The 26,314-nt window shown below is 39.3% G+C and overlaps 1 protein-coding gene across 3 annotated transcripts in view; it reads left to right on the top strand.

Annotated features, from left to right (window-relative positions):
- cntnap2a (contactin associated protein 2a) overlaps positions 1 to 26,314 on the top strand; it is a 325,051-nt gene that overhangs the window by 212,912 nt on the left and 85,825 nt on the right. For all 3 annotated transcript variants that reach the window (XM_086151351.1, XM_086151349.1, XM_086151350.1), the window contains 2 exons: positions 39 to 154; positions 1,467 to 1,551. In XM_086151351.1, the coding sequence (XP_086007477.1) occupies positions 39 to 154; positions 1,467 to 1,551 (201 nt within the window). The remainder of the gene's footprint in view (positions 1 to 38; positions 155 to 1,466; positions 1,552 to 26,314) is intronic.

Genomic DNA, 26,314 nt, shown 5'->3' with positions numbered 1-26,314 from the left:
TATAGTTGCCAGATATCTGAATGTTTTTATTTCCTTAGAGGATAAAGTGTGGACAATAGTGATGAACAACCTTCCACCAAGAACCACAGTGACAGGCTCAAGTAGAGAGAGACGCACCATCCTCCAGGTCAACTACAGTGCCTCGATGGACCAGGTAATACACATGCACATATACACCAGTATACTATTCTAAGACAGTTAAGGTATCTTGTAGAAAGGTATATTTTCCATGTTATTGTAACAAAAAAACATACTTTTGCATTCATTCTTGATATGAGAAAAAAATACAAACATGTCCTTAGTCCAAAACATGTCCTTAGTCCTTTCCATTATTTAGATACTTCTACTTCAGTATAAATGTTCAGTTATCAGGAAAATTCTGTTTGCATATGAGAGAGAAACAAAACAGACCAACATTCCATAAGTCAGATTTTTTACATGTCAAAAAAGGTTGTATACTTCAAGTTTTACCGCTGATAACTAAAAACATTCCATTCGCAATGTTATGACTGCAATAAGTTTGACTGATCTAGCAAAGCTGTGTCTTAAGTTTCCCACAAATTAATTTCTATAAAGTGCTAATGCTGCTCCTCAGCATCTAGTGGACCATAACAGTGTATAATTCAATTGAACATGAAGACAAGTGAACAAAGGAAGAGGCGATGTGTCTCGCTTGCATTTTAAGTATATTCTCAATGTGTTTTCTGCCCCTATGACTCATCGCAAAGGGACTTTTGATATCATCTAAAATTTGTATTTCTAAAGGAGCCTTTTTTCACAAAAGAAGGGAGAGACAACCATACCTCTTTGGATCTTTTTGTAGCTCTGAATACAGTGAATTAATTAAACCTACTACCATGGCAACTTTTACACAACATAACCTCACTTAACTGTTTTGATACCTCCACCTGCCCAACCCTTATGCCTACTTTATACCAATGCCAAACATTTTTTAGAATGTATTACTAAAATATATCTAAAATCTTTTAAGAGGTAATGAAATTTGAAACAATGATACAGCATTACCAGATCAACTTTTTAAATTGTCATTATGCTCCTAAGTAATGAGTGTTCTACTCGGTGTCACTACACAACTCAGGTGCTTTATTCTGCACTCCTACACTCAGGAGTCAATACCTAAATCTTTCTGGTGAGTGGTTATAGATTACTGTTGTCAGTGTGTGGACATCACAGGTTTCAGCCTTCCCTGGAGTAGTGACTGCTACTTTCAACATCAATATGTACAAGACATTCATTTCCCAAAAGATGACAGGGCTTGAGGAGCGTATTCCATCCGAAGCATGGATCATGTTCTCCCTTTCCAGCTTCACACAGACACATGGAAACTAATTAAAATGGGGCTGGTTGTTTCATATCTCACCTCAACTTACATGACACAATGTTTGTCGAGTTGAACAAGACAAAGTGAAAGAAAGAAAATATCCCCACCATGCTTGTGTTTCCAGGTGTCAGCCATCACCACCAGTGCAGAATACTGTGAACAGAAAATTGCCTACAGCTGTCGCAGGTCCAGACTGCTGAACACGCCAGGTAACGCCTTCGGATGGCACCTTTGTTCCTGACAGGCTAAGGCATAAATACAAAGCACTGAAACAAATAAAATGTCCACTTTTTATTGTTTCCTCTTCTAGTGACAGGATTTGATTATAAAGTCACAGCGATGTTGCTGATGATTTTTGTCAGCAGGTTGCCACTGAAATGAGTCATGAGGTCACACAAATATACAAAAAATGCTTGTAAGGAAAAGTTGAAAAAAATTATAGACGTAATAGGAAATCTACCCAGCAGATAAATAGATTATACCCCTTGCAAAGTACACTCGAGATAGCCTTATGGTCTTACGGATGGCACTATGCAAAAAGTGATATCACAACATCTTTCGACCTGCATTGCTCCGTATGACAGGAGCCTGCCTCGGGTCTTAAATGCATGTCAGAATAATTTGCAATCTTTTAATTGACATTTACAGCCACTTTGCCACATGGGTAGATGTTTGCAATGCTTTTACTTTGGGAATGCTCATTTGGATAATGCCGGAGGTTTTTAATCATGAATGCCATGACTCTGATAAACAGCTATAAGCAGGTAATACATTTTCAATTGCTGTTAACATACTGTCAAAACCCAGATTATACCCATTATTTATGACTTTCATTATTCCAACCCATGAAAGGCTGTCTTTATTGCAGTGAGGTTGTATTCCTGTGGATAACAGAGCTATGATTGTTTTGCAATGTGGTTAAGATATATCATGACCTATAGGGCAGTTTTAAGGGGATTTTGGTAAAGGCTAACAGTTAAACAATGCACTTAAAAAGTTAAATAAAGAGAAAGTTGTTTTTTTTTTTGTTGTTGTTTTTTTACTAAAGGTAGGGTTTTATTTCATTTGAAACTTGCTTGTTATTGATATAATACCATATCATGGAATGCCTTTTTCCTGCCCTACCATCCCCTGGCACTAAAGCAAGTGTTGACAGTGTTAAAAAGACCACTGGAAATGAGGTATGACCTGGCCTGGCTCACTCTAAGTAGATTCACATGGATTATATTCATTTGCATTAGATTTGTTTGGACTCATCTATAAGGTACCCAAGCAAGTCTGGGAAGCTTTTGTGTCAGTTTTGTTTGGATTAGTCAGGCTATGTTCTGAAATTAGTTGTTTAATGCTGGCCTGGATTTGATTTGTGCAATGATTTGCTTTTTGTAGCTTTTCTACAAGGTTTGAAGCCGTTGTTCCATTGTTATGCAGTCGAACAGTTTATAGTTGTGGTCACGGAAGATACAAAAGGCAATTGTATTTTAATCATTGTGCTTATTCTGTCCAAAATGTGCCGTGTGTGTGTGTGTGTGTGTGTGTGTGTGTGTGTGTGTGTGTGTGTGTGTGTGTGTGTGTGTGTGTGTGTGTGTGTGAGTGAGTATGTGTGTGAGAGAGGGAGAGAGAGAGAGAGAGAGAGAGAGAGAGAGAGAGAGAGAGAGAGAGAGAGAGGGAGAGAGATTGTCAGCCAGAAGAAATTAGCAACAAGAAGATCAGACAGCAACCTTGTTTTTGGTGCAGTGACACACACAACAAACACACAATTACACACAGGCTTTGCAAGTATGCACAAAAAGGCCTACTGTTGGGAATAGCTTCATAAAGACAAGGCACTTCTGGCAATTAAGATGACTGAGACTTTGAGTGTGTTACTTGAGTGTGTGTGTGTGTGTGTGTGTGTGTGTGTTTGTGTGTGCGCGCACGCTCATAAGCATGGTGGGTGGCTGCACAGAAACTACTTGAGCAGTGATCTGTATGTGGTGTGTATTGAATGGCTTAATATAAATACAGAAATAGCCTTATAAAGAGTGGGTATTAGTGCAGGGGACCATAACTTAGCAATTAACCTCTATTTCCAAAGTGGCACCTTCTAACACAGACATTTAGTGTGCATGCTATATTAAATATACATTTCTATACAGGCATACTGATAACAAGGGAATAATATATTCGTTTGATTGAAGGGGTAAGTAAGTACATCAAAGTGTTGTATATAATGTTGTATGTAAATATATATATATAACATATATGGGTATATGTTGTATATAACTGAGGAGTCAAGTGTTGAGGTGTAGAATTTCAGGATTCAGGGAAATGGACATTGATGTGTAACAGGGAGCTGCTGGTCCCAGAAATATGCTGGACATCACAGCTGAGCAGCCAGTCAAATATATCTTTCATTTAAAATTTACCGTTGAAGGTACGGCTTAAAAGTAAATATCGATTTTCATGATGGCACCATACTTCAGAAAACTGCACCCTTCCTCCTTTAAGACCTTCCCCCTCCTTTTCTCATTCATTCACTCTCTTTTCAGCTCGTCTTCCAGACATAGGGCGAGAACACTAGTACACTATGGACCCATCACCAGCCCATAACAAGGCCACATACAGTATAGAGACACACAACTCTTCAGCCTTTCATTCACACTTGCAGCCAATTTTGGGTCTTCAATTAATCTACCGCTCATTTGGGGACTGTGGGAGCAATCTGAAGAAGTGGAGACATCAAATGAACTCCACAAAGAAAGGCCCTCAACTGGTAGATAGACTTAAGCCAGGAACCCAAGCAAAGAGGTGGGCATGCAAACCTTCGGACCTCTTTATCACCAATTTGTCTCCCAGGTGTAGGTAAGATAAATAGGGGCACAAAGAAATGTTAGAGAGGGGTTTTCCTTGAAAGGAACATCATTAACATGTGAAAGCAAGTCCAGAAAAAGCTCCAGATGAAAGAATGAGTGTTGCGCTTCAAGTCGCACTCAAGGCTGTCATAGTCCTAAACCCCTTGCTGAAAAAGCGAAAATATTCTCTTTGGACTATGAAGTCCAAAGAGAATAGTAGCCAAGTGTCTTGAGTTTGTTGGGCTTAGAAAACTGCAATGGCAGAAATGTTGGTTTGTGTAACGACAGCCAGTTGTGTTTTGTTTACCAAATATCTTGCAGGATCACACTCTGTAAATTATCAAAATTATGTGTTACAATAAAAGCACAGAAAATACCCAGGGATTTCTCACATTATTTAATTTTCACTGTACTGAAATATGACATCAAATACTCCATCTCCTTTAAGCTGTGAGCTTAGTGTACCCTTCAATGAAACTGCAGCATAGCTTTTGAAATCTAAAGGAGAAATGGAATTATTACTCTAATTGCTTTTCAAGGTTAAAAAAAAAAAAAAAAAAAATTGAACTTGAAATGAATAAGAAAAAAGACTCTTATTTTTGGTCTGTATAGTACATCTCCTTCAGTAGTGCAGTGTTGACTCTAAAGCTTCAGAGATGGAAAGGAAATGTATTTTATGCCATGATGATATCTCTTCCAGTGGGATCAGTATTATTCACATTCCATTTCGTCGCCAATGTTATAGCTAATAGATGGTAGTCATTAAACATATTTATGCAAATTGATTATTTGCAATGGAATATCTAGATTCAAAGCTGAACACTGCTTAAATCTGTGTACATTGGTTTTCACCCAATAGATCCCAATAAATAGTTGTTGGAGGGTTTAATTAATCTATAAATTCAATTGTATGTACAAACATGCAAACATTTACACACACACATTTGACCACACACAGACACACACCAAATCAGTCCTTTAGTTAATACTTTTAATCCACTGTGAGTTAGGGAAATCCAATTACCGGTCCACAGTGAGTGAAAAAGTAGGACCAGAAAAAATAATTTACCCAAAAATATGCTCCGTAAATTAGCTGTCAGCATTCATCAAATTACTCTGTCAACAGCATTTCCTCTGTGAATCACAGGCATGGCTCTACACCCAGACGCACACTAGCTGCTCTTCCACTACTCTGGCCCCCATCTATTACACAGGGGCCAGAGTTGTGGAGCTAAACGAACCGTTAAATGGGAATTATACTCTGCCACCACTGACATGGCTAATCTGAAACTTGGGCAGTAATTGTTCTAATTGTCTCACCCACTCCTCACCTCTTTCACATTTCCATCCTTTTATAATTTTTATCACCTTTCTCTCGCACAATCTGCAGCTGTGCACCCAGACACACAACCACACACAGCCTCTGTCTATTCCGAGACGAACATAAACATCGTGAAAGAGGAGCTGAAGCTAGCCTCAAGACACGTGCCAAGTAGAAACATTTGGGTAATAGTTTCTATCCATCTCCCCTCTTCCCACCTTTCAATTTCCATACTTCCGCTCATGTATCATAATCCATCAATTTCTAGCCCTTTTTTTACGTGTTACTGCTCCTCCCTTTGTCTCTCCCAAATCATATCAACTGTCCATGTTTACCGTTCTCCCACAACCCGTCCACCGTCTCCTTACTCAGTCACTCTGTTGGACCTTGTTTCCATTAGCACTAGAATCACAGCTTTTAGGGGAGAATTAGCACCCTTCACTAATGATTTAGCATTATTCTTTTTAGTGTCAAGAACCAGTAAACAACCAGTCACACAACACTTGGACAGCAGCACATATTTTTCATTCTCTCTCTTTCTCACATGCTCACACACACATACACACACACACACACAAACACACACACACACACGCCTATTATTTTTAGCGATTTGAAAATAGAAGAATGTTGCTTGATTCTGTGTTATCTCTATATCATTATAGTAATTGTTAGACGTCACTGATACGGATAACAAATATCCTGACATGTCCAGCTGTAAACTGCAGCTCCATTGTCTTATCCCAATGCCTGATCCAGTTCCTTGATATGGAGGGGACACTTAAATGCATCTTGGATCAGGAAAGAATGCTGAAATTCAGCCACATTAATTGGATCCAATATTTATGAAATATGTATTACTACAAAAACTGCCCTGAAGAGTAAGGTTAATACATTTATAAATCTTAATCACTTGATTTATATGAATACATATATGTGTGTGTGTGTGTGTGTGTGTGTGTGTGTGTGTGTGTGTGTGTGTGTGTGTGTGTGTGTGTGTGTGTGTGTGTGTGTGTGTGTGTGTGTGTGTGTGTGTAATGAAATATACCACTCTAGTTTCTTGAGAAACCCAGTCTTGATTTTACTGGCACTTTTATGGAATAATAAATAATCCTATTCAACAAGTCAAAAAAAAGCAGATTATTTATGTTGTTGTTTGTTGTTTGAAACTTAATATATCTCCTCTTACATTATGATACATTATGACTCATGTCCTCATTTGTCAGCCCATCACCATTCTGACTGGCTAGACAGAGTCAGAGTATCTTGTGTTTTGATCTCCATAAACATGTTTTGATGTCACTAAGTGTTTGCTCATTTGCACAACACTATTTTTCAGCATCCTTTTCTATTAGGCTTTGGTGTGTTAGCAACTTCACAATCAGCGTTGGCTCTTTAGGACAAAAAGTCCCACAGGTAAGTTTGGCAGCCCATTTTTTTCAGTCTTTTTAACCAGTCTGTGTCACAGACCAGATACATGCTGCTGTCGTGGGGCCACTATGGTAGTTGGCACAATTAGGTTCAAACAAAGCTCAAATTCATGCTGTAAAGTGATTAATCACACTGATGAATGGTGCACAGGCCACTGTGTCTGCTTGCTGAGCAGATACACAACACAAGCGCTAAATTTGACCAGTACCAAACACCCAGGGGATGTGCAGATAAATTGTATTCTTCATCCTCTCCATCTCCTTCCCCGAAGAGACTTAAGACATGGTCTAAAAAAATCCACTGAAGTCATTTTTCAGTCTGTATTGATCATAAAAGTGTCAAAAGAATCTATTTTTTTCCACATTGCATGCAGCCGTAAGAGAGAGAAACATAAACGTCAAACAAAATAATCAAATTATAAATATTTTAGTACACTGTGGTTTACTAACCTGGTGTAGGTGTGGAGGCTGAAAATGCAAGGTTATGGTCAGGGAAGTGTTGCATTTACAATCTATAGAAAGATTGACACTAATTGCAAGTTTAGGAAAAGGTGGAAGCTCATTTAGAGTAAATATAATTATTAGAGGCGCTGAGAACATTGATAGTGTAATGCTGCCACGGCACTGGCTTATTCCCCTGCACTCGGAATGGCCAGTGACAAGGTGAACAAGAACCTCGCTCCGATACGTCGACCATGTTTACCCTTATATGAAAATCAGATAAATAGACTCTGTTCACACTGATTAAATTGCCCCCTCTTGCTTTCCTTACCTGATGCACACGATGAGGATAATCTATTCGTCCCAGAATACTGAGAAAATAAAAACATGCATTACATGAACCATGGTGTTGAATTACAATAGTTGGTTTTGCTGAAACAGTTTTCTTACATAATTTTTATTTATAAACCCATTTCAGGCATTAGGATCTTTCAGTAAATATGCTACCAATTAATCATTACAGTTTTGTATATATGCCCAAATTACAAAGTTAACTTCAGCAAGTCTTAACTAAATTTCATTACATTGACTTCAAAACATCCATTCATCTTCTGCCGCTTATCCTGCACTCAGGGTCGCGGGGGATGCTGGAGCCTATCTCAGCTTTCATCGGGCGAGAGGCAGGGTACACCCGGGACTGATCGCCACTCGATCGCAGGGCCACATACAAAGAATTTTTTCTAATTAACCTGCTGCATGTTTTTGGAATGTGGGAGGAAACCGGAGATCCCGGAAGAAAGCCATGCAGACACGGGGAGAACATGCAAACTCCACACGGAGAGGTCATGTGTCGTTGAAATCGAATGAGGGTTTCGTGCTGTGAGGTTGAAGTGCTAAACACTGCGCCGCCGTGTTGCCCAAATTCAAAACAGTAATTTTTTTTTTTGTCTTGATTAAAGCCAATATATAAACATTAACAACAAAGAGGAGTTACTTCAACAGACAAGTTTATCAAGAAACATTCAAAGATAATCATTGCAGCTGCAGAGCTTCACAAGAGGGGAGCCCACAGTTTGGGTGGGGGGTCAGGGTTACTGTATTTGCCCTCTCTTAAACACAAAGCTACAAAATAATGTTACTCTCTCTTGGTGCTCAAAGCAGCAGAAAATTGCATTTGCAAAACTCAACTGAAATGTCCCTTTACAGAAACCATGGCCTGGTCAATCAAGATAATCCACAGACTTTGTTATGAGCAGTCTGCGTGTAAAAAAAATGTTTCAAAGGAAAAAAAGGCCATAAACAGATGATAACAAAGTCTGTGAGTTATCTCTGGTCACCGGGCCATGATTTGTGGAAAGGGAAATTGCAGTTGGATATTTCAAATGTATTTTAATATTATTGAGCACTACAAGAGTAATTCCAGTCAACACTGTTGTGTATAAGAGAAGCCGACCATTGGAACATCCGGTGTATCTTGAAGTCAGAAACTCAAAGGTGAAATACCTCTTATATCCTATCGGCTTTATTACGAATAAACATTTTTCACATTTTTCGCAAGACTGAAATGATTCATGTCTAACTTGTCTAAATATTTTGGTTCAATCATTAGAAAATCAAGGTTACACAGGCAAGCTTCAGAAACTACATCAAGGTTTTATATGACCAAAAGTATACTTCTGTGTAACAAGAGGGTGTAACATATGTAACATATGAGTGTAACATATTACTCATATGTTAACAGCCTGTCTTGTGCACTATGGATGGAGAGATTGGAATACTCCATAAAAGGAATCATTGCCATGCACACCATCACCTGTAGGAAGCTATAATGGTTCGAAAAATTGGGCTTTTGGTGGTATAAAAGCTATGAGAGACAGGAGTAAGAGCTAGGTGTTGATATGAGACTGCTTCAGAGACAGCTCTTCCTTTTTACTCCCGCCCGCCTCTAAGTTGCTTTTAAGCTTTTAAGCATACATCTGTTTGAGACCCAGTCAGACAATAGACAAAAATAAATATCCATTATATATAAAAAATGCAACTGACACCATCCCTTTTGTGTTTTTGGATTTATTTAAAAAGCCATTACAAATATCAACACATTACTGGCAACTGTAGGTTTTTATTTTTCACTCTACTCTTAAAGTGATATTGTAAAAAAAAATTAATTTGTGCAAAAGAGGAACACAGTTAATTATTATTACTGTTCCTGAAAAAGTCTCTATGAAATTAATCAAAACTTCTTGCAAGTTCGGCTGAGATTATGAGATTTCTTCCCACAAAGCTCCTCACTGTTCATAGATAGACAAAATAAACAATAGATAAGTGAAAAATCACCGATAACATTAATACTGACTATTCATGTTCCTTTTGTTCAATTTGAGTGAAGTCTGAGTTATTCAGTAAAATAAGTCAATATTCAGAAGCAAGATTTGATATGAGCCACAGATATTTCTAAGGCAAACCTTTTAAAAATTCTCAGTGTCAATGTCCACAAAAACATTGCTCCTTGTCTTTTATTTTTATATACATCAAAAACCAAACAATCCCAAACCTGACACTCATACGAGTGAGACAATCCAAGTCATTCTTGGATATGGATTATTTTAATAGCTTCTTCCAACATTAAAATCGGCAAATGAGATAAAAAATTACTGACTGATTGCTCATATTGATTTTTCTTATTGCCCAAGGGAATGTAAGATAAACATTCAATAAACATGTTTGAGGTAACCTGCCGCTTCCTGTGTGTACGTTCCTCAGTGTTTGCTATTTATCATCAACAACTTTGAAAATGTTCTGTTCTGATGAGAAAACTCATGTCTGGGTCTCTAACGTCACCCACAAGCATCAAATAGGACGAAAGCAATATGAAAAACGATACAGTGTCAGTGAAAATAGAAACATGATAGAGCTTCTAACTTTGATTTTTTCCAATTACCTGCAAAAAAAAAGGGATCAAAATGATGAGGAAGTAACAACATCACGATGGATATTTGGAGAGAGTAGCAATTCCTGCCTCATCACGCCTGCCTCGGAAATGAAAAGCAAATAACTTTCAAAATGATGGCTTCCATGAATTTGGATCAGATCATGTCGACATTTTCATGAGATTCACCAACCTCGATGCGTCACATGAAAATGTGACCTTAGTAGTTTTGTGCATTCTGTGCACCCAGAAGTTATTAAAGTTATATTAACGTAGACAAGGAGAGTTTTTAATCAAAACAAGATTAAAATTAAATATTTTTTGTCAGTCTTTATATCAACTTTATTAGCCTCTCGTCCATTGTGGGCCTGAAGGTGCGCTGAATTGAGAAGTATTCATTAAAAATTGACATTTTTCTTATGTTCTTGCAAATTTTAGTACATCTCACCTTTCTCTGAAAAAACATGGATTTTGTTATGGAACCACATTGAAGATAACAGCCATTTCACACCAGAATAAGATGTGATTTAGTATTATAACAGTATTGCAATTAAGCTGTTTAGTTAAATACAGTTTTATTTATGAATAAAGGTCTGTTTTGTTACCTGTTTCTACAGTACGCAGAACCCACTGACCTGTGATGAGTAAGCAATTTTGCTGTTGCAACAGACAGTCTCCTTGAAACACAACACATTTGAAGATATCTGTAATGGGATTGTTTCAAAATATATTTCAATTTGTGAATATCAGTTATGCTATTTAATTCTTAATACCCATCCATTATTAATTTTTTTTCCTGCACTTCGAGTCACAGGAATGCTGAAGCTTATCCCAGCTGTCATCGGCCGTGAGGCAGGGTACACACAGGACCAGTCACCAGTCGATGTCTGGGCCATTCTTAATATTCAAATCTCAATATAGTGCTTGTAATGATTTTAATTTTGGATTTCTGTAACTGGATTATAACCCCTAACAGCTGGACAATAAATATTTTTCCACTGCCAATATATTCACCATCCCTCCTATGTACACGACCAAACCATTTCAGTCTGGCTTCTCCGACCTTATCTCCAAAACAAGTAACGTGCTGTCATTTTGATAGACTCATTCCTGAGCCTGTCCATCCTTGTCACTCCCAAAGTCAACCTCAATATCAACATCAAACAAGTGGTGGTTCAGAGCTGATCCCTGATGTAGACCCACCTCCACCTTGACCTTCTCTGTCACACCTGCAGCACACTACACAACTGTCTTCTTGTATCTTGCATACACATCTGTAATACTCTCTCTTGCCATGAAACCATATCCCTTCCCGCAAATTCTGACTTCAGTTCTCAGTCTAGTTTCCACTTCTCTTTCTTATAATTTCATCAACTTAATCTTCGATAGTTACCGTACTGCAATTCTACACATCTCCCTTATTCTTCTTCTCCATTCCTCAAGCATCTTCTCACCCCTATTGAATAATCTAATCATAAAGTGTACCCCTGCCTCTCCCAGGCACTTCCATACCTCCGCAGGTATAGCATCGCCGTCTGCTCTCTTCAACCCCCTCAGTGTCCCCCTTCTTCTTTACTAACCTCTCTCTCTGTATATACTCCTGTACGTCCTTTCCTTCCAGATGACACACCAATTACTCTCCTACCTGTCTACCTCATCACATTAGCTGCAGTTGTCCAGTCATCTAGAAGCTCTTCCTGACCACCCAGAGCTTTTCTCAAATCCTCCCTGAAAACCACACATTACTCCTCCCTTTTCAGCTCCCACATTTCATTTTCTGTTTTTCCTTTGTCCTCTTTATCTTTCTTGTCACCAGATTCATCCTACAAACCACAATCCTATGTTTATTGGCTCCTCTCTCATCTACAACTACTTTGTAGTCACCTATCTCTTTTAGATTGCATTATCTCTTCAAGATGTAAGTCTACCTGCATGGTCCTACCTCTGCTCTTGTAAGTTCCTTATGCTCTTGCCTTTTCTAAAAAAAAAATAGTCACTACAGCCATTTCTATCCTTTTTGCAAAGTCTACCACCATCTGTCCCCTCTGTGTTTCTATCCTGGATACTAAACCTGCCCATCACTTCTTCATCACCTCTTGTCTGCACTTACATGTTCATTGAAGTCTACACCAATTTCCATTTCCTCACTTCTGGGGATATTTTGCACTGCTTCATCTAACTTATTCCATAAATTCTACTCCAACTCACATCCCACCTCTTGGGCATAGCCACTCACACATTGAGCATCACACCTTCCATTTCTAGTGTCAGACTCATACATGCTCCTGTGTAGTGGCTGTTAACCTGGGCAACGGCCGATCCGGTATGAGATACGATTCACATCTTTGGTTTTGGCTGTTTTACCCCAGATGCCCTTCTTGACACAACCCTCTGCATTTATTTGTGCTTGGGATTGGCTTAGAGAGATACTTGCTGCAACTTACAGCAACTCGATTTCTGAAATACCACACTGCAAACATAATTATTAGTCAAGTGGTATTTTTGAGGATTAACTTTGTTATTGTACAACTACAGTGCTCTTGGCCAATGTAAAATGTTAACGAACCCTCAAATGTAAACATTTTAGAACAGGTGAAGTTTTGGCTTTCTGAAGAGAATATCTTTATTTACACCATTATAAGCAGCTATTAGTGCGCAGAATTATTATGCAACTAAATGAAAAACAAAGCTTTTCCCATCTCACTTGTTTATTTTCACATGTTAAAATGAGAATAATAAACAAACTCAAAATTTACAAATAAACATTTCAAAAATTAAAAGAAAAAAAAACAATATAGCCACCCTTCTTTTTGATAGCTGTCACAAGCCTTCCATTCACGGAGTCAGTCTGGTCAGATCTGGTCAGAATCAAGTTTTTGTGCAGCTGCAACCACAGCCTTTCAGACTCTGTTCAGAGAGGAGTACTGTTTAACTTCACTGTAAATTTCCTGCCTAAGAAGTGACCAAAAGGTCTCAACAGGGTTTAAGTCAGTTGAAGAAAGGGCCATGTCATTAGGGACATGGCCCATGGACGAAGTGTAGCTCTGTTTCCATTACTGATCCAACCACGAGCTCATGGATCTGGACCATCAGGAGTCACTCTCATCTCATCAGTCCATATAAATATGAAAAATCTGTCTTCAGATAAGTCTTGGCCCTTTCTAGATGTTTCACCTTATGTGTCTTGTTCAGAGGTCGTCAGATTTCAGCCTTTTCTTACCTTGGCGATGTCTCTAAGAACTGAACACCTTGTACTTCTTGGCACTCCAGGTAGGTTGCAGTTGTGGATAATGGCAGAACTGGATGATAATGGGTTCCTGGTAGCTTCATGTTTGATTCTTCTCATTTTTTTTGGCAGTTAATTTACGTCTTTTCTTCTCACCACGTTTCTTGGGACCCTGTTGACAATTTGCAACATGTTTGATGGTTCTGTGATCAAGCCACAATATCTTAGATATTTCAAGAGTGCGGCATTCCTCTGAAAGACTTTTAACAATTTTTGACTTTTCAGAGTCAGTAAATCTGTTTTTTGGACCATTTTTCCTGAAGAGAAGAATCTGCCTAATAGTTATGCACACCTTGATACAGGGTGTTGATCTCCTTAGGCCACACCCTCCCTTGTTACACCAGCACACATCACCAGATATGCATTAAATCCATTAAGCATTCAAGTTTCTACAGCCTGGTGTTAAAAATTATGGATAAAATGATGATATGGTCAAAATAGTCACTTGCCTAGTAATTCCGCACACAGTATATTGCAGTTATCCATCCATCCATTCATTATCAACTACTTTTCCTACACATGGGGTCATTGGTGTAGTCTATCCCAGCTGTCATTGGCTGTGAGATGGGGCACACCCTGGACCAGTTGGCAGTCGATCGCATGGGTCCCATTCACCATTCTCTCTCTCTTCATTCTCACATTCCAGTTTGTTTCAGTTAACCTCCATGGCCAGTCCTTTGGCCGTTTGACTGTGAGAGGAAAACGGGACACCTGGAGGAAAGCCATGCACATGCAAATTTCACACAGAGAGGCCGCTTTATGGAAACCTGTGCAATGAGGTGGACACATTAACCACTGTGCCACCATGTCGCTTTAGTGTGGTCATATGAAATGATAAATCTGAATATAAAGAATGTGCTCAATTTGACTTTGAACAGAAACATGTTTATTATATTCCTACTATCATTGTTAAATATATTTATGAAATGTAAATGTTCTTCAGACATGGAAGATTTAATTTTGATTGGTACAATCAAAGCGCGATTGTCCTAGATGTTCATTTACCACTTTGACAAGTGTGAACGCAGCTTTGACAAGGGGAAATGCTCTCAAGAGTGTGATCAGATTTAATTTTAATGCCATACAAATCACTGACAGCTGTGATCTTGATGTAAACCGGCAACTTGTCCTTTCCTGGTTCTTGTGATATTGGTTTCTTTTACTGCAAACCAATATTGTGAAGATGTTGGCATTGACTTTGGAGTGTTTGATATTTTCTCATCATTGATTTCACGAGTCACTTATATTTAGTGTATCATGCCTGCCTTCATATTAGGCCGCATGTTGTTTGATTGTGCCACCTCTTTCATTACCCAACTAATGTTCTGGTTACAGTGTCATTAATTTGTGAGAGTACTCCAAGCTTGAAGGAAGTCAGGGGTCAAAGAAAAAAAGACCTAATATATCAAAAGACAAGAGAAAAGAGGACTATTACTAAGGTCCAAAGGCATCTCTCTCGCTCCCCTCATCACCCCACTGTTCGCTTGTCTTTTTCCCAATTCCTTTTCTTCCCCCCATAGACAGGATGCTAATTACCATTAAATTATCCTCTCTATCTTTCCATGCTTTAAATGCCCTGATGACAATCCATCTCGCTTCAAGGTTGAAGGGAGCTTTTGTGTCCCCCACCCATTTGGAACTGAGGGTCTTTCTTTCTGTTGATGAGAGATACTTGAGGGTGAAAGTATAAGGCTTCAGACCCAATTAATGGCTGGAAACCTTCACCTCGGACTTTTAAATTTACATCAATAAACACTTGAAGGCATCTGTAGTCAAAATAATAGCTGTTTTAATGGGAGAAACAGCAGCAGTTTGTGTATGTATGTGTGTCTGTGTATGCGTGGGTAGGCGAACTTTCATGTTTGTTTGTTTTGTTGCATACAGACTATGAAAGGCTGTTAAAGAAATAGAGTGGATCTGTCACAGGGGTGCCCAAAAGATTTACATCCCATCATGTGTGGTCTCTCTTGCTTCCGTGATGCGTCATTGCCTAGGATAATGCTGTCATATGTTTGTGTTGATAGAGTTGTGTGTCTTATCCGGGCCTGTGTCTGTCGGCCAGACTTCAACAATTACTGCTCAAATCTGCACAGGTGCCCGTGCAGAAGGAGTAACACTTTACACTACATTAGGTCAGAGTAATATGCTGTTTTCCAGCTAAGTAACTCTCTCTTTATTTCCTCGGTTATACCTTTTCTACCTCGTATTTCCTTATATTTAATCCTACAAATCTTTATTAAATATCCAGCCTCTCAGTCAACCCATGGGCACAGCGTGGGTGCTGATGTCTGGTGTAAAAGCTCAGTATGAGACATGGTCAAGTAGAGAATATTGTGTCTTAGAACTGGAAAAATCTGTGTTGTAACCCATCTGTGACAGTTTGACGATTTCTAAGTAAGATGGCCTTCGTCCTTTCAGTATCAGATCACACTGACTTGAACGCGTCTCCTTTAAGGCTTGAACCTCCTGATCTGTCATGGGTCTGTTTGATGGTTTCCTTGCGGCCTTGTACAATATGAATTTTATCTTCTGTGTCTATTGAATGTCAGTGTTTTGTGCTTTTAAGTTTCTTTCAGTATGAAAGCCCAGTTTTGTTGAATCAATATTTCCTTCTGACTGATAAGAGAAAACGAGGCATTTGTGATCAATAAAATTCCCCAATGAATTTATGAATAAAGCACAATCCTATACATTCCTATTACTCATGTATCAAGATGTACTGCAGTCTTCCAAAGATGGCATAAAGTGTCAATTACTCTTCAAAGGTTACTCTTTAAAGCCCTCAGTATTCTAAAGTGCCATCATGGCCGCTGAGCACCAGTTTGCTCGCCGCAAAACGTGACTCTATGTATGTGTTGTAAAGCATTTTAGATGGTTGTAACAGTGGAGGAGTAGAGAAAATATTTCATTTTACTTCCCATTTTTCTGTGTATTTGAGAGTTTAGGTTCCTATTGAAATTGGGCAATGAAGCAACTTTTTTATTTCAACTTAAGGGTTCAGACTTGTAATACATGTGACAAAAGAAAATAATCACTCGTTCATTGAAACAGAAAACACTTACGTAGGCGTCTGCATGCATTTATGTATACATGTCTTTTTACAATGTATTGCTTTATGTCCTGTACAAATTTGCTTCAACACTGCATTGAGACTATTACTGGCAATTTAATTGTTGACCTATTTTACAGAACAGGGTTTGCATTCAATGATGCCAAAAAGTTTTCTGGGGCAGTTGTTTTCAGTCTGTGTTTCTCTCTAGAAATGCCTTGGAAGTATGACTCCTTTATATTTTAAGTATTAAGGAATTACCTCTGGCTGATAGTCTTCTATCGCATAGTACCCCTGGCACTTTACTCCACCCATTCCAACCTGCTTGAACCTATCTCTTCACCTCTTTTCCACACTCTCCGTTGCTCTGGGCTGTTGACCCCAAGTGCCTGAAATATTCCAACTTCTTGATCTGCACCCCCTGTAGCCTCACCGTTCCACCCAAGTTCCTCTCATTCACACACATATACTCTGCCATGCTGCGACTAACTTTCATTCCTCTCCTTTCCAGCGCGTACCTCCACCTCTCTAGATTTTTCTCAACCTGTTCTCTGCCCTCACTACAGATCACAATGTCATCTACAAACATCATATTCCATGGAGATTCCTGTCTAACCTCATCTGTCAGCCTGTCCATCACCATTGCAAACAAGAAGGGGCGCACCTCTATCTTGAACTTCTCTGTTACTCCTACAGCACACCGCACCACTGTCTCACAGTTATCTTTTCAGCTTCCACCACTTTGCCCTCTGCTCTGCCTTTGTCCTCCTGATCTTCCTTGTCTCAAGAGTCATCCTGCAAACCACCATCCTATGTTATCTGGATACACTCTCACCTACAACTACTTTGCAGTCAATGATCTCTTTGAGGTTATCATCTATACAAGATGTAGTCTACCTGCGTGCTCTTACCACCGCTCTTATAAGTTACCCTATGTACCTGTTTCTCTGAGAAAAAGTGATCACTAAAGCCATTTCCATCCTTTTTGCGAAATCTACCACCATCTGTCCCTCTGCATTCCTATCCTGGATATTAAATCTGCCCATCACTTCTTCATTCCCTCTATTGCCTGCACTAACATGTCCATTGAAGTCGGCACCAACTACTACTCTCTCATCTCTTGGGATATTGTGCATCACTTCATCTAACTCATTCCAGAACTTCTCCTTCTTCTCAAATTCACATCACACCTGCGGGGCATAGCCAACATTGCATCACACCTTCAATTTCCAGTTTCAGACTCATAAGTCTATCTGACAACTTGAGTATAACTTAGTATAACTTAAAGCCTACTCTTAAGCATCTAGCCTTACTACCTTTCCACCTGGTCTCCTGGACACACTGGACACATACACTTTCTTTCTCTGCATCATGTCAACCAACTCTACCTTTTCCTGTCACAGTCCCAATATTCAAAGTCCCCACTCTCAGTCCAGACTCTTGCGTTTCCTCTTCTCTCTGCTTCTGAACACAACTTCCTCCTCTCCTCCCTCTTTGACCTACAGTAGCCCAGTTTCCATTGGTTCCCTCGGCACCAATAACGGTCATTGTTAACCCGGGCCTCGACCGATCCGGTATGATCTGGTTATTATGACTGATTCACATGTTTGGTTTTGGCAAAAGTTTTACGTCGGATGCCCTTCCTGACACAACCCTCTACATTTATCCTGGCTTGGAACCAGCTCAGGGAGACACCGGTCTGTGCCGCTCTGTGGCTGCATTCAAAGAGATGATTCCTTGACTGATTAAATTTAGTAACTAGTGGTGATGAGCTAAGGATACTAAACCAAATATAAGTGGAATTTGCATGGAGAGTCGACATCTTTGTCAAACTTGAATCTTCAAATAATATTTAAAAAAAAGTTACTTTACCCCGGCTTTAAAAAATGTGGCACTGAAGTCAAAGTATATATGTATCAACATTTAGAACACCCTAGGAGACTCATTAACCTTCAGAGGAAAATTAATTCTTAACAGCTGATGTTCTTGTGTTGGACTTACCAGGTTTCCCACTTATGCTAATGATGGGCCAATCTTTTGTCTGCGAAAACTAATAACCTGACAAACCATGTTAAGGAGTGTGTATGGACTCAAGCGGAACACAAGGGTCTGCACCAACAGAGTTCAAAAAACAAATTTACTTTGGGTCCATCATTAGATGAACAGTTACTCAAACAGGTGAGAAACAGGAAGCCAGGTAGGGACAAGCAGCCATCCACCAATGAGGCCAGGAAATCGAAGAGGCAAGGTCGATACAAGGCAGCCAGGCAGGATGGTGCTGACATCCATCAACAGGGCAGGGAACTTGAAGATGTGATGCTGGTACAGGGAGGCCAGACAGCGCTGAGGTTCAGAAAGTCTGGCGAACCACAGGGAGGTCTCGATTTGCATGGAGGGAATCCTGTCACTGGCCCTTGGGAGGAAATAAAGATAGATCCGGAGATGAAGCCCCCATACAGGCTCAGAGTGGCAGACAGCAAAGGGAGCATGAGAAAGAGAGAGGGGGCATACAGAGAAGGACCAAGAGGATAAGACTCAGAAGGACAGCAAAAGGCAAGAAGAAGGGAAGTGGAAGGGGCTAGCAGAGGGGAACAATCCCCATGAACAAACACAGAACAATACAAAAGAGAAAAGAGGCAAGGGCACAGTCGACAGGAAGGCAAACAGAGAGAAGGGGTAGCCCCCCCGTCAGGCTCAGAACAATAGACAGAAGATATGGCAGTGAGAGGAGTAACCGCCATACTAGCTCGGAGCGACAGACTTAGAACAAAGGGAGTGGCATGAGTGTTGCCTCGACAGGAATAGTAAGAGCGACAGTGTGGTCACTAGTGCGGCAGAGGCTATGGTTTTTAAGCCCTCATTAATTGTCGGAAATAGACGCCTGCCATGCGTCCCATGACGGGCGCAGCCGTCCTTGGAGGCAGAACTATGACAGAGTCCTTTACCTCAAATGAACACTATTTCTTTCATCTACCCTGTAGCAATACCATGACAAAGCTGAACCAATCCAAAAAATTAGGAAGCTTCTGTGACCTGTGAATGATGAATGCTTATCTTATTAGGATCGTCCATTTCTTTTGTCTTTGGGATAACTCTTGCCCACTATGGATTTCAGTTCAATATTTCACACTTTAATTTTCTCTGCTTCATGTCATTCTGCTTCATATTACATCTCTCATCCAAACTGCTCCAAATGCTATGGTCGGCTTAGAAGGTAGTGACCAGTTAATCAACTACCACAGGTACCGTATTACCTACTTTGTCACATCCTTCCACTGCTCTTGTTTGAGTAAAGATAAGTAAAAATTAAGTAAATACTGCTGAATTCATTCTGCACAGAATGAATTCATACTCAGTACGTGCTTGTGGTCTTTTCCACACTTTAATCACTCTTTTTCTCAAATCCTAGATTATTGCCTCTCATCCACTCCAGCTGTTAAATGAGGGCATCGCCCTATTGCAGGTTGAACCCTGAAACTCTGGAATCCCCTTCTTCCATCACCCAAAAATTCTGTCATAGGAATATCTAAAATCCCATCTTGATATGGAAACCTGTTTGCAGGTCTGCCTCCCAGTCTTACCGGCCAGTGTTTGTTCAGTGTACTCCTCATTGATGATCAATTTTTAATTAATTTCTTGCAAATTGAATGTAGAGTGCATCCGCAACTGTACATACGTTGTTGCGTGCGCATGTCTTTGTGTGTGTATCTGTTTGTGTGTGTGTGTGCTTGCTGTATGAACAACAAGAGAGAAGAATTGTACACTTTTATTTTGCTATAGGGCTTGCTGTGTGGGTCTGTTATCCACTGGCTGAAACATTCGCAATATATATCAGCAGGTTTTGTTTTGACAAAAGCAAAGAAATTAAGTCACTATCATGAACTTCCCTTACCAGGAAAGCAGAGGTTAAGTTTGCAAAAACAGATATTATCTGCAGTGTCATTATTTATTTTTAAACTTTTGTTAGTTATGTTGAATCTAGTAGAGTTAGATTTTCAAATTCATTTAACAAGCCAGGAAAATCCTTCTCAAAGCGATTGCAACCGAGGATACATAATTAGAGAATGATAACTGTGTCTGGCAAATAAGGCTATAGCTGAAAGGACTGTGGATATTTTATTATCTTGTTCATATTATTTTAGCTCATTCTTTTGATTTATTGTTTTGAGGTCAAGTATCACTTGATACCAAATGAACGATAATAATTAATGACTTGAATAGATAAATAAATCAAAAGCTACATCTCTAAACAGTGCTTTCTACTGGTGTGGCTTGATCTACATTACTTAGTAGGCTTTTGAATATTTTCTCACTGTCATAAAAGACATAGACATAACTAGTTTTAATATGACTACTAAAATTCAATATAACTCATAGGTCGACTCCAGTACCATTTTTACTTTACAAGTTGATGATGAGGTCTAGTAACATTATTCAGCACCACCCCAAAACCCCAAATGTTAATGAAACCTAAAAAATGAAAGGTAATCTTTAAACAACTGAATAGAGTAAAGTACGACGTGGCACCATCATGTCAAATGAATTCAGTTGCTTCCTAGATTGCGACAATGTTAATTTCTAGCACTGAGAAAAATAACCAGCAATATAACAAGTGCTTATGAAAACTTTTAAGCTTGACTTCTGACCTGCCCTGGTTTTATCTTACCTGTATATGACCTCAGTTGTTTCTTTTAGAGTTGATTTATTTATATCTAAGTTTAATAGTTTGCAAAATGTTACCGGCACCAGAGTATCCCAGTGAGCACCAGAGTCCCTATAGTTAAAGCCTCTTAAATTGTTGAATTATGTTTGCGCTGTCTTTCAGAATCCAGGCTAAGATCAGATGACAGACCCACATTTATGGACTTTTAAACCTGCTCTTGAGACAGTCTTGGAACCAAACAGCTTGTCCACACTGTCAAGCATAAAGTATAAAGCTGCAATGCACAAATTTTAAAATGATTTAAAATCTTAAAGTGTCTAGCTTAAGTGTCTGAATTTTTCACATTTTCGGTCATATAGTATTTAAGATATGTTACCTGAAAAAAATTTGACTTCATCATCATGAAACAATCTTCTTCTTTGTTTAGAAAGTTCTCTGCAACTCGAGTGGTGACATAAATATACTTCAAGTGCATTATATATACAACGGGAAACACTGTTTCCTGTTAACTACAGAAGTAGCAATGCTGCAGAATATTAATCACCATAAACACATCAAGTTCAACTCCAGTGAAGCTTTTGTTTTTTGTATCTCTTTTTGTGGAGCTGTGCTTATTTCAACTAAAATTGGACACCAATCAATTCAAAAGCTTACAAAATGGCAATTATCCATATAGAAAAGACTGCTCTCAGTACATTTTATTGTAACAATTTGCTAATGGTTTTGTTAATCTCTTTTTGTGCATTACAATACAGCACCTGACTATTAATTTGTTAATGGTCCACTGGGAACCAAACAAAGGTGAATTTTAGATGAGATTTCTGTGTTGTTCACTGCACTTGCCTCTACTGGCTGCATGTTTCTGTACCTGTGAAAAGGGATTCTCACAGTTCTGAACACCCTATTTCACTAAAAACTCCAAATTTAGATTGGGAGGGCACAGGGTATGTTGCAACCTCAGGGAGATCACATTCCTCAGCCTCCCTGGTCAGGTCTGTTTTGCGGGTCCTAGAGTGGAGGGTCTGTTGGATGGTTGAACCTCGGGATTCAGGAGGAGCCATGTGGTTTTTGTTCTGGTCACAGAACGGTGGACCAGCTGTACCCCCCTCGCAAGATCCCGGAGGGTGCAGGGGAGTTTGTACAACTAGTCTACATCTGCTTTAGAGACTTGGAGAAAGAATTCAACCGTGTTCTTTGGAGAATCCTGTTGAAGATGCTCCAGCTGTATGGGGGACCCTGATAAGTGATGAGATACTAACCCGAGTGGAGGAGTTCAAATATCTTTATCACAAGTGAGGGAAGAATGATGTGATAGATCGACAGGTAGATTCATTTGTGTCACCAGAAATGCAGACTCTGTATTGGTATGTTGTGGTAGAGAAGGGGATTAGTAAAAATCCAAATCCTTTGATTTGCCTGTACCCAGTTCCTACCCTCACATATGGTCACAAGCTGGGAGTAGTGACCAAAAGAACAAGTTCGCAGATTCAAGCTGCCCCCAAGCCCTTCCACTGCAGGGTGTCTGAGCTCTTTGGGCACTATCTAAAAGACAGGGGGAAAAGCTTATTCATTCAGGAGGGAAGAGGGGCTCCGGCTAGAGCTGTTGCTCCCAGGTATCTGGTCAAGGTATATCCTGGACGCATCCCAGATGAGGTTTCTGGGCTTGTCCCACTGGTAGGCCACCCCAGGCAAGACCCAGGACATGCTGGAGGGATTACAGTATGTCTTTTAGATTCTCCCAGAAGAACTGAAATAAGTGGCAAGTGGCCCGGAGAGAGAGAAGTCTGGGGCTGTCTCTGTAGGCTGTGGCTCCCACAAACTGACCTCAGATGAGTAACAGAAAATAGATAGGTGGATGGATAATATTTCTATATTTTCTTTTTTGGCACATCTCCTTGTTGAGAAACCACATTCTCAAGATAGGGTCTTAAACATGTTCTATCACTCTGTCCTCGTGATGCTGTTAATAGTATTTATTTTTGGTCTAGAAGGGATGGGTTTAATCTATTTATTTTATTCTTTAGCCTACACGCCTGGGACTGCATATGTATGCGTGGTAGATTGTTTTATGTGTGCGTGTGCATTTGCATGCATGGGTGTGTTTGTTTGTGCTGTAGGGGTGATGTAACTGGGTGGAGATTGTTTGACATCTACATTAAACTATATCCTCCTGAGAGACTTGTGTATGAATGTGTGATTGGTGGGAAGGCATATCTGTGGTAAGCATACTGAGGGATGATAAAAAGAACATGATAACTAATTTGTTTCCTTTGGGAAATTCATTTTCATGGCTCTTGGGATTTCAGGCCAGATGTACTCACACAGTAGCAGTCATTTCTGAAATTGTAATATACGGCTAAATAAACACACAGTTCGGAAGGACAAACTGTGGATGCCACTCATGTGTGCAGAATTACAGGTAATGTTTTTTTTCCTACTCAACCAGGTAAATTCAAGAAAAGGAATCTGTAAAAGCAGGGAAATTGATCATTTGGGGAATCTAGTTTGTCTGTTTTGTTTTTGTTCTGTTTATTGATGCCTATACTGTGGAGAGGTGGATCTTATAATGAATCTTTTCCCCCATTTGACTTGGTGCATCTAAATACAATCTTTGAGCCAAGACAAAGCAATGAAATATTTTTTATTTTATTTTGTTATCTTTCAATTACCATCCAGTACGCCACCTGTAATAGCTATTTTAAAAATAAATGATTCTTTGCAAATTAAAAAACTAAAAGGTATTATAAAGGTGTGTTAGAAAGCAATGTGTTACACTGAAACTGAAAGTGTTTTTAATATGGGATATAAAACAGTAATATGTCTTTTAACGATTACAAATAACTTGTGTTTTCTGCAATATTCATTGGATGTCCAACACACAGAAATAGCAAAGAGTCTGTAATACAATGCAGAAGAGTCCATAGAGTCAGAAGATCATATTGAGTCAGTGAAGACAGCTTCATTTTATTGTTGAGCAACTGCAGTCTCAAATGCTTTATCACTATAGGTCTTACAACTAGAAAGTGTCGGGGTCAGACAGCTTATGTTGCATATCAGACCTATATAAGCCAGTTGGCAAATGTGGAGGTCAGTCAGATCAGCCGGACCTTTATTATACAATGATCTCTAAGTCAAGAGCGAGACTTTTTTGAAAGGCACATAATATGAGAACAGCGCAACAATAACAAGATTTGAGTATAGTGTCGATATGAGACCTTCTTTTTGACCGGGTGAGTAATCTTGCTGCAGATTTTCTGCAGACGCGAGGGAAATGAGAGACGCACTAGTTGAGATGAGATGATGGGATGTGCAAGCATCATAATATCAGTAGAAACTGTAGATATGAATACAATGTAAAAAGGTATTTATACCTTTAAGGCACCTGTTGTTATATAGAGATGTGGATGTGCCTGTGAAAAGGCAAGCATTGTTGGTGGTTGATGCAACAGAACACAGCTGTATGATGCAGATGCTCAATTGAAGTTAAGTTCACATTGATATATATCGTCTGATATTGTCAACATCACAGGGTGTCGGAGGTGAAAGCATTATTAGGTAATTGCATATTTGAGTCTGAAAGCCAATATTGCTGAAAATTGGAAGAACTGGATCTGGTGCCGCAAACTGGCCCCATTATGAAAGAAACAGAGAAGGTGCAATGCATAACATTTCTTCACACCGCAGGAGAAGAGGCAATCAAAGGAGGAAATTAACAACAAGAGAGACAAAACAGAACCGTCGGAGAGAGGGTTTCTGGCCTTTTGTGAGCCCAGCAAATAGTTGGCATACATGCATCATATGTTTGTCCAATGAGAAAATGAACAGACGGCATCTATTGATTCGCAAGTCAGATTCAAAGAATGAACGACTGTGCATTTGGACCGTTGCATGACTTCCTGATGCGTGACAGAACTGTATGTGAAGTAGCCAACAGGCAGCTGAAAAGTAGACTGCTAAAGAGGCATATTTGACTCCATATAATACGGAAAACAATTAAATGATGCCAAGTCATATAAAACTATTTTCAAATAAAGTAACTATTAATGAATGAAAACAGTCAAACATAATGAAAACAAAGCGGAATAGACATAGTAGATTGAGCATAAAAATGTTAAATTTTCAGCAGATGTGGGTTATCAAATGAGGAATTTAAAAATGGCCTGCAGTCAGCAAAAAATGTTACTGTAGTCGCATGAATGGAAAAATACCATTGGAAGGATTTTCAGGTCAGACTCAGCAGAACCTTCACAGATATTATATTGTTCACTTTTACAAAGAGACAGAAATCTTCAACATACTTTTCACATTTTTAAAGGAGCAGATGTAGTTAAACGGGAACACCAAAATATCGTCATAGTACAGCAACACACCACTGGAAGATCCATGACTTTCACCAGAACCTTTGCTGATGAGGAAGGTAGTTAATAGGAAAGGTTCTATCCCAGACCTCACTGCTTATTTTAGAGGGAGCTGCTAAAAGGCATGTGAGAAACACAGGGCACGCTCCACCAGGAAAACAACGATACAAGATGGGGGATATGTCATCATACAAAGAAAAAAATACAAAACAGCCAGCCACAGTTTTGTACCAAGATCAGTCGTTACAATTATTTGTAGATTTCTACACTAGATGCAAAACTGCACAGCAGGGACAGAAGGCATCTGCAGACAACAGATGAGAAATACTTTGTCTACAAATGGACAGGACATCCCATTCCACATGGATTCAGAAATTAAGGACTGTGACAGAAGATAAACAGGGAACATACATCAGCACAGCTGAGGACACAGCTGTGGCAGAACAAGCAAAGACACCTGATGAAACCACAATCACACCATACCCTATCTGTGGATTTCTTAAGCTTTCTTGTAAGATACCTAGAGAGGCCTAACCACAATAACCCCCCCCCCATTATTTCTGTTCCATCAATTTTCAGTCAAACAATTAGTATTAGAGACACTTGCGTGAATGTAATAACAGAAAAGAGCAATAGAAAACGATGTGGGATGCAATATAATTGGGTT

Source organism: Fistularia commersonii, chromosome 8 (genome assembly GCF_037954325.1).
Source record: "Fistularia commersonii isolate RoL2024-O1a breed Wild chromosome 8, RoL_Fcom_v1.0, whole genome shotgun sequence".
NCBI lineage: Eukaryota > Metazoa > Chordata > Actinopteri > Syngnathiformes > Fistulariidae > Fistularia > Fistularia commersonii.
The sequence above is the reverse complement of the archived record's forward strand: the minus strand, read 5'-3'. Positions and strand labels throughout refer to the sequence as shown.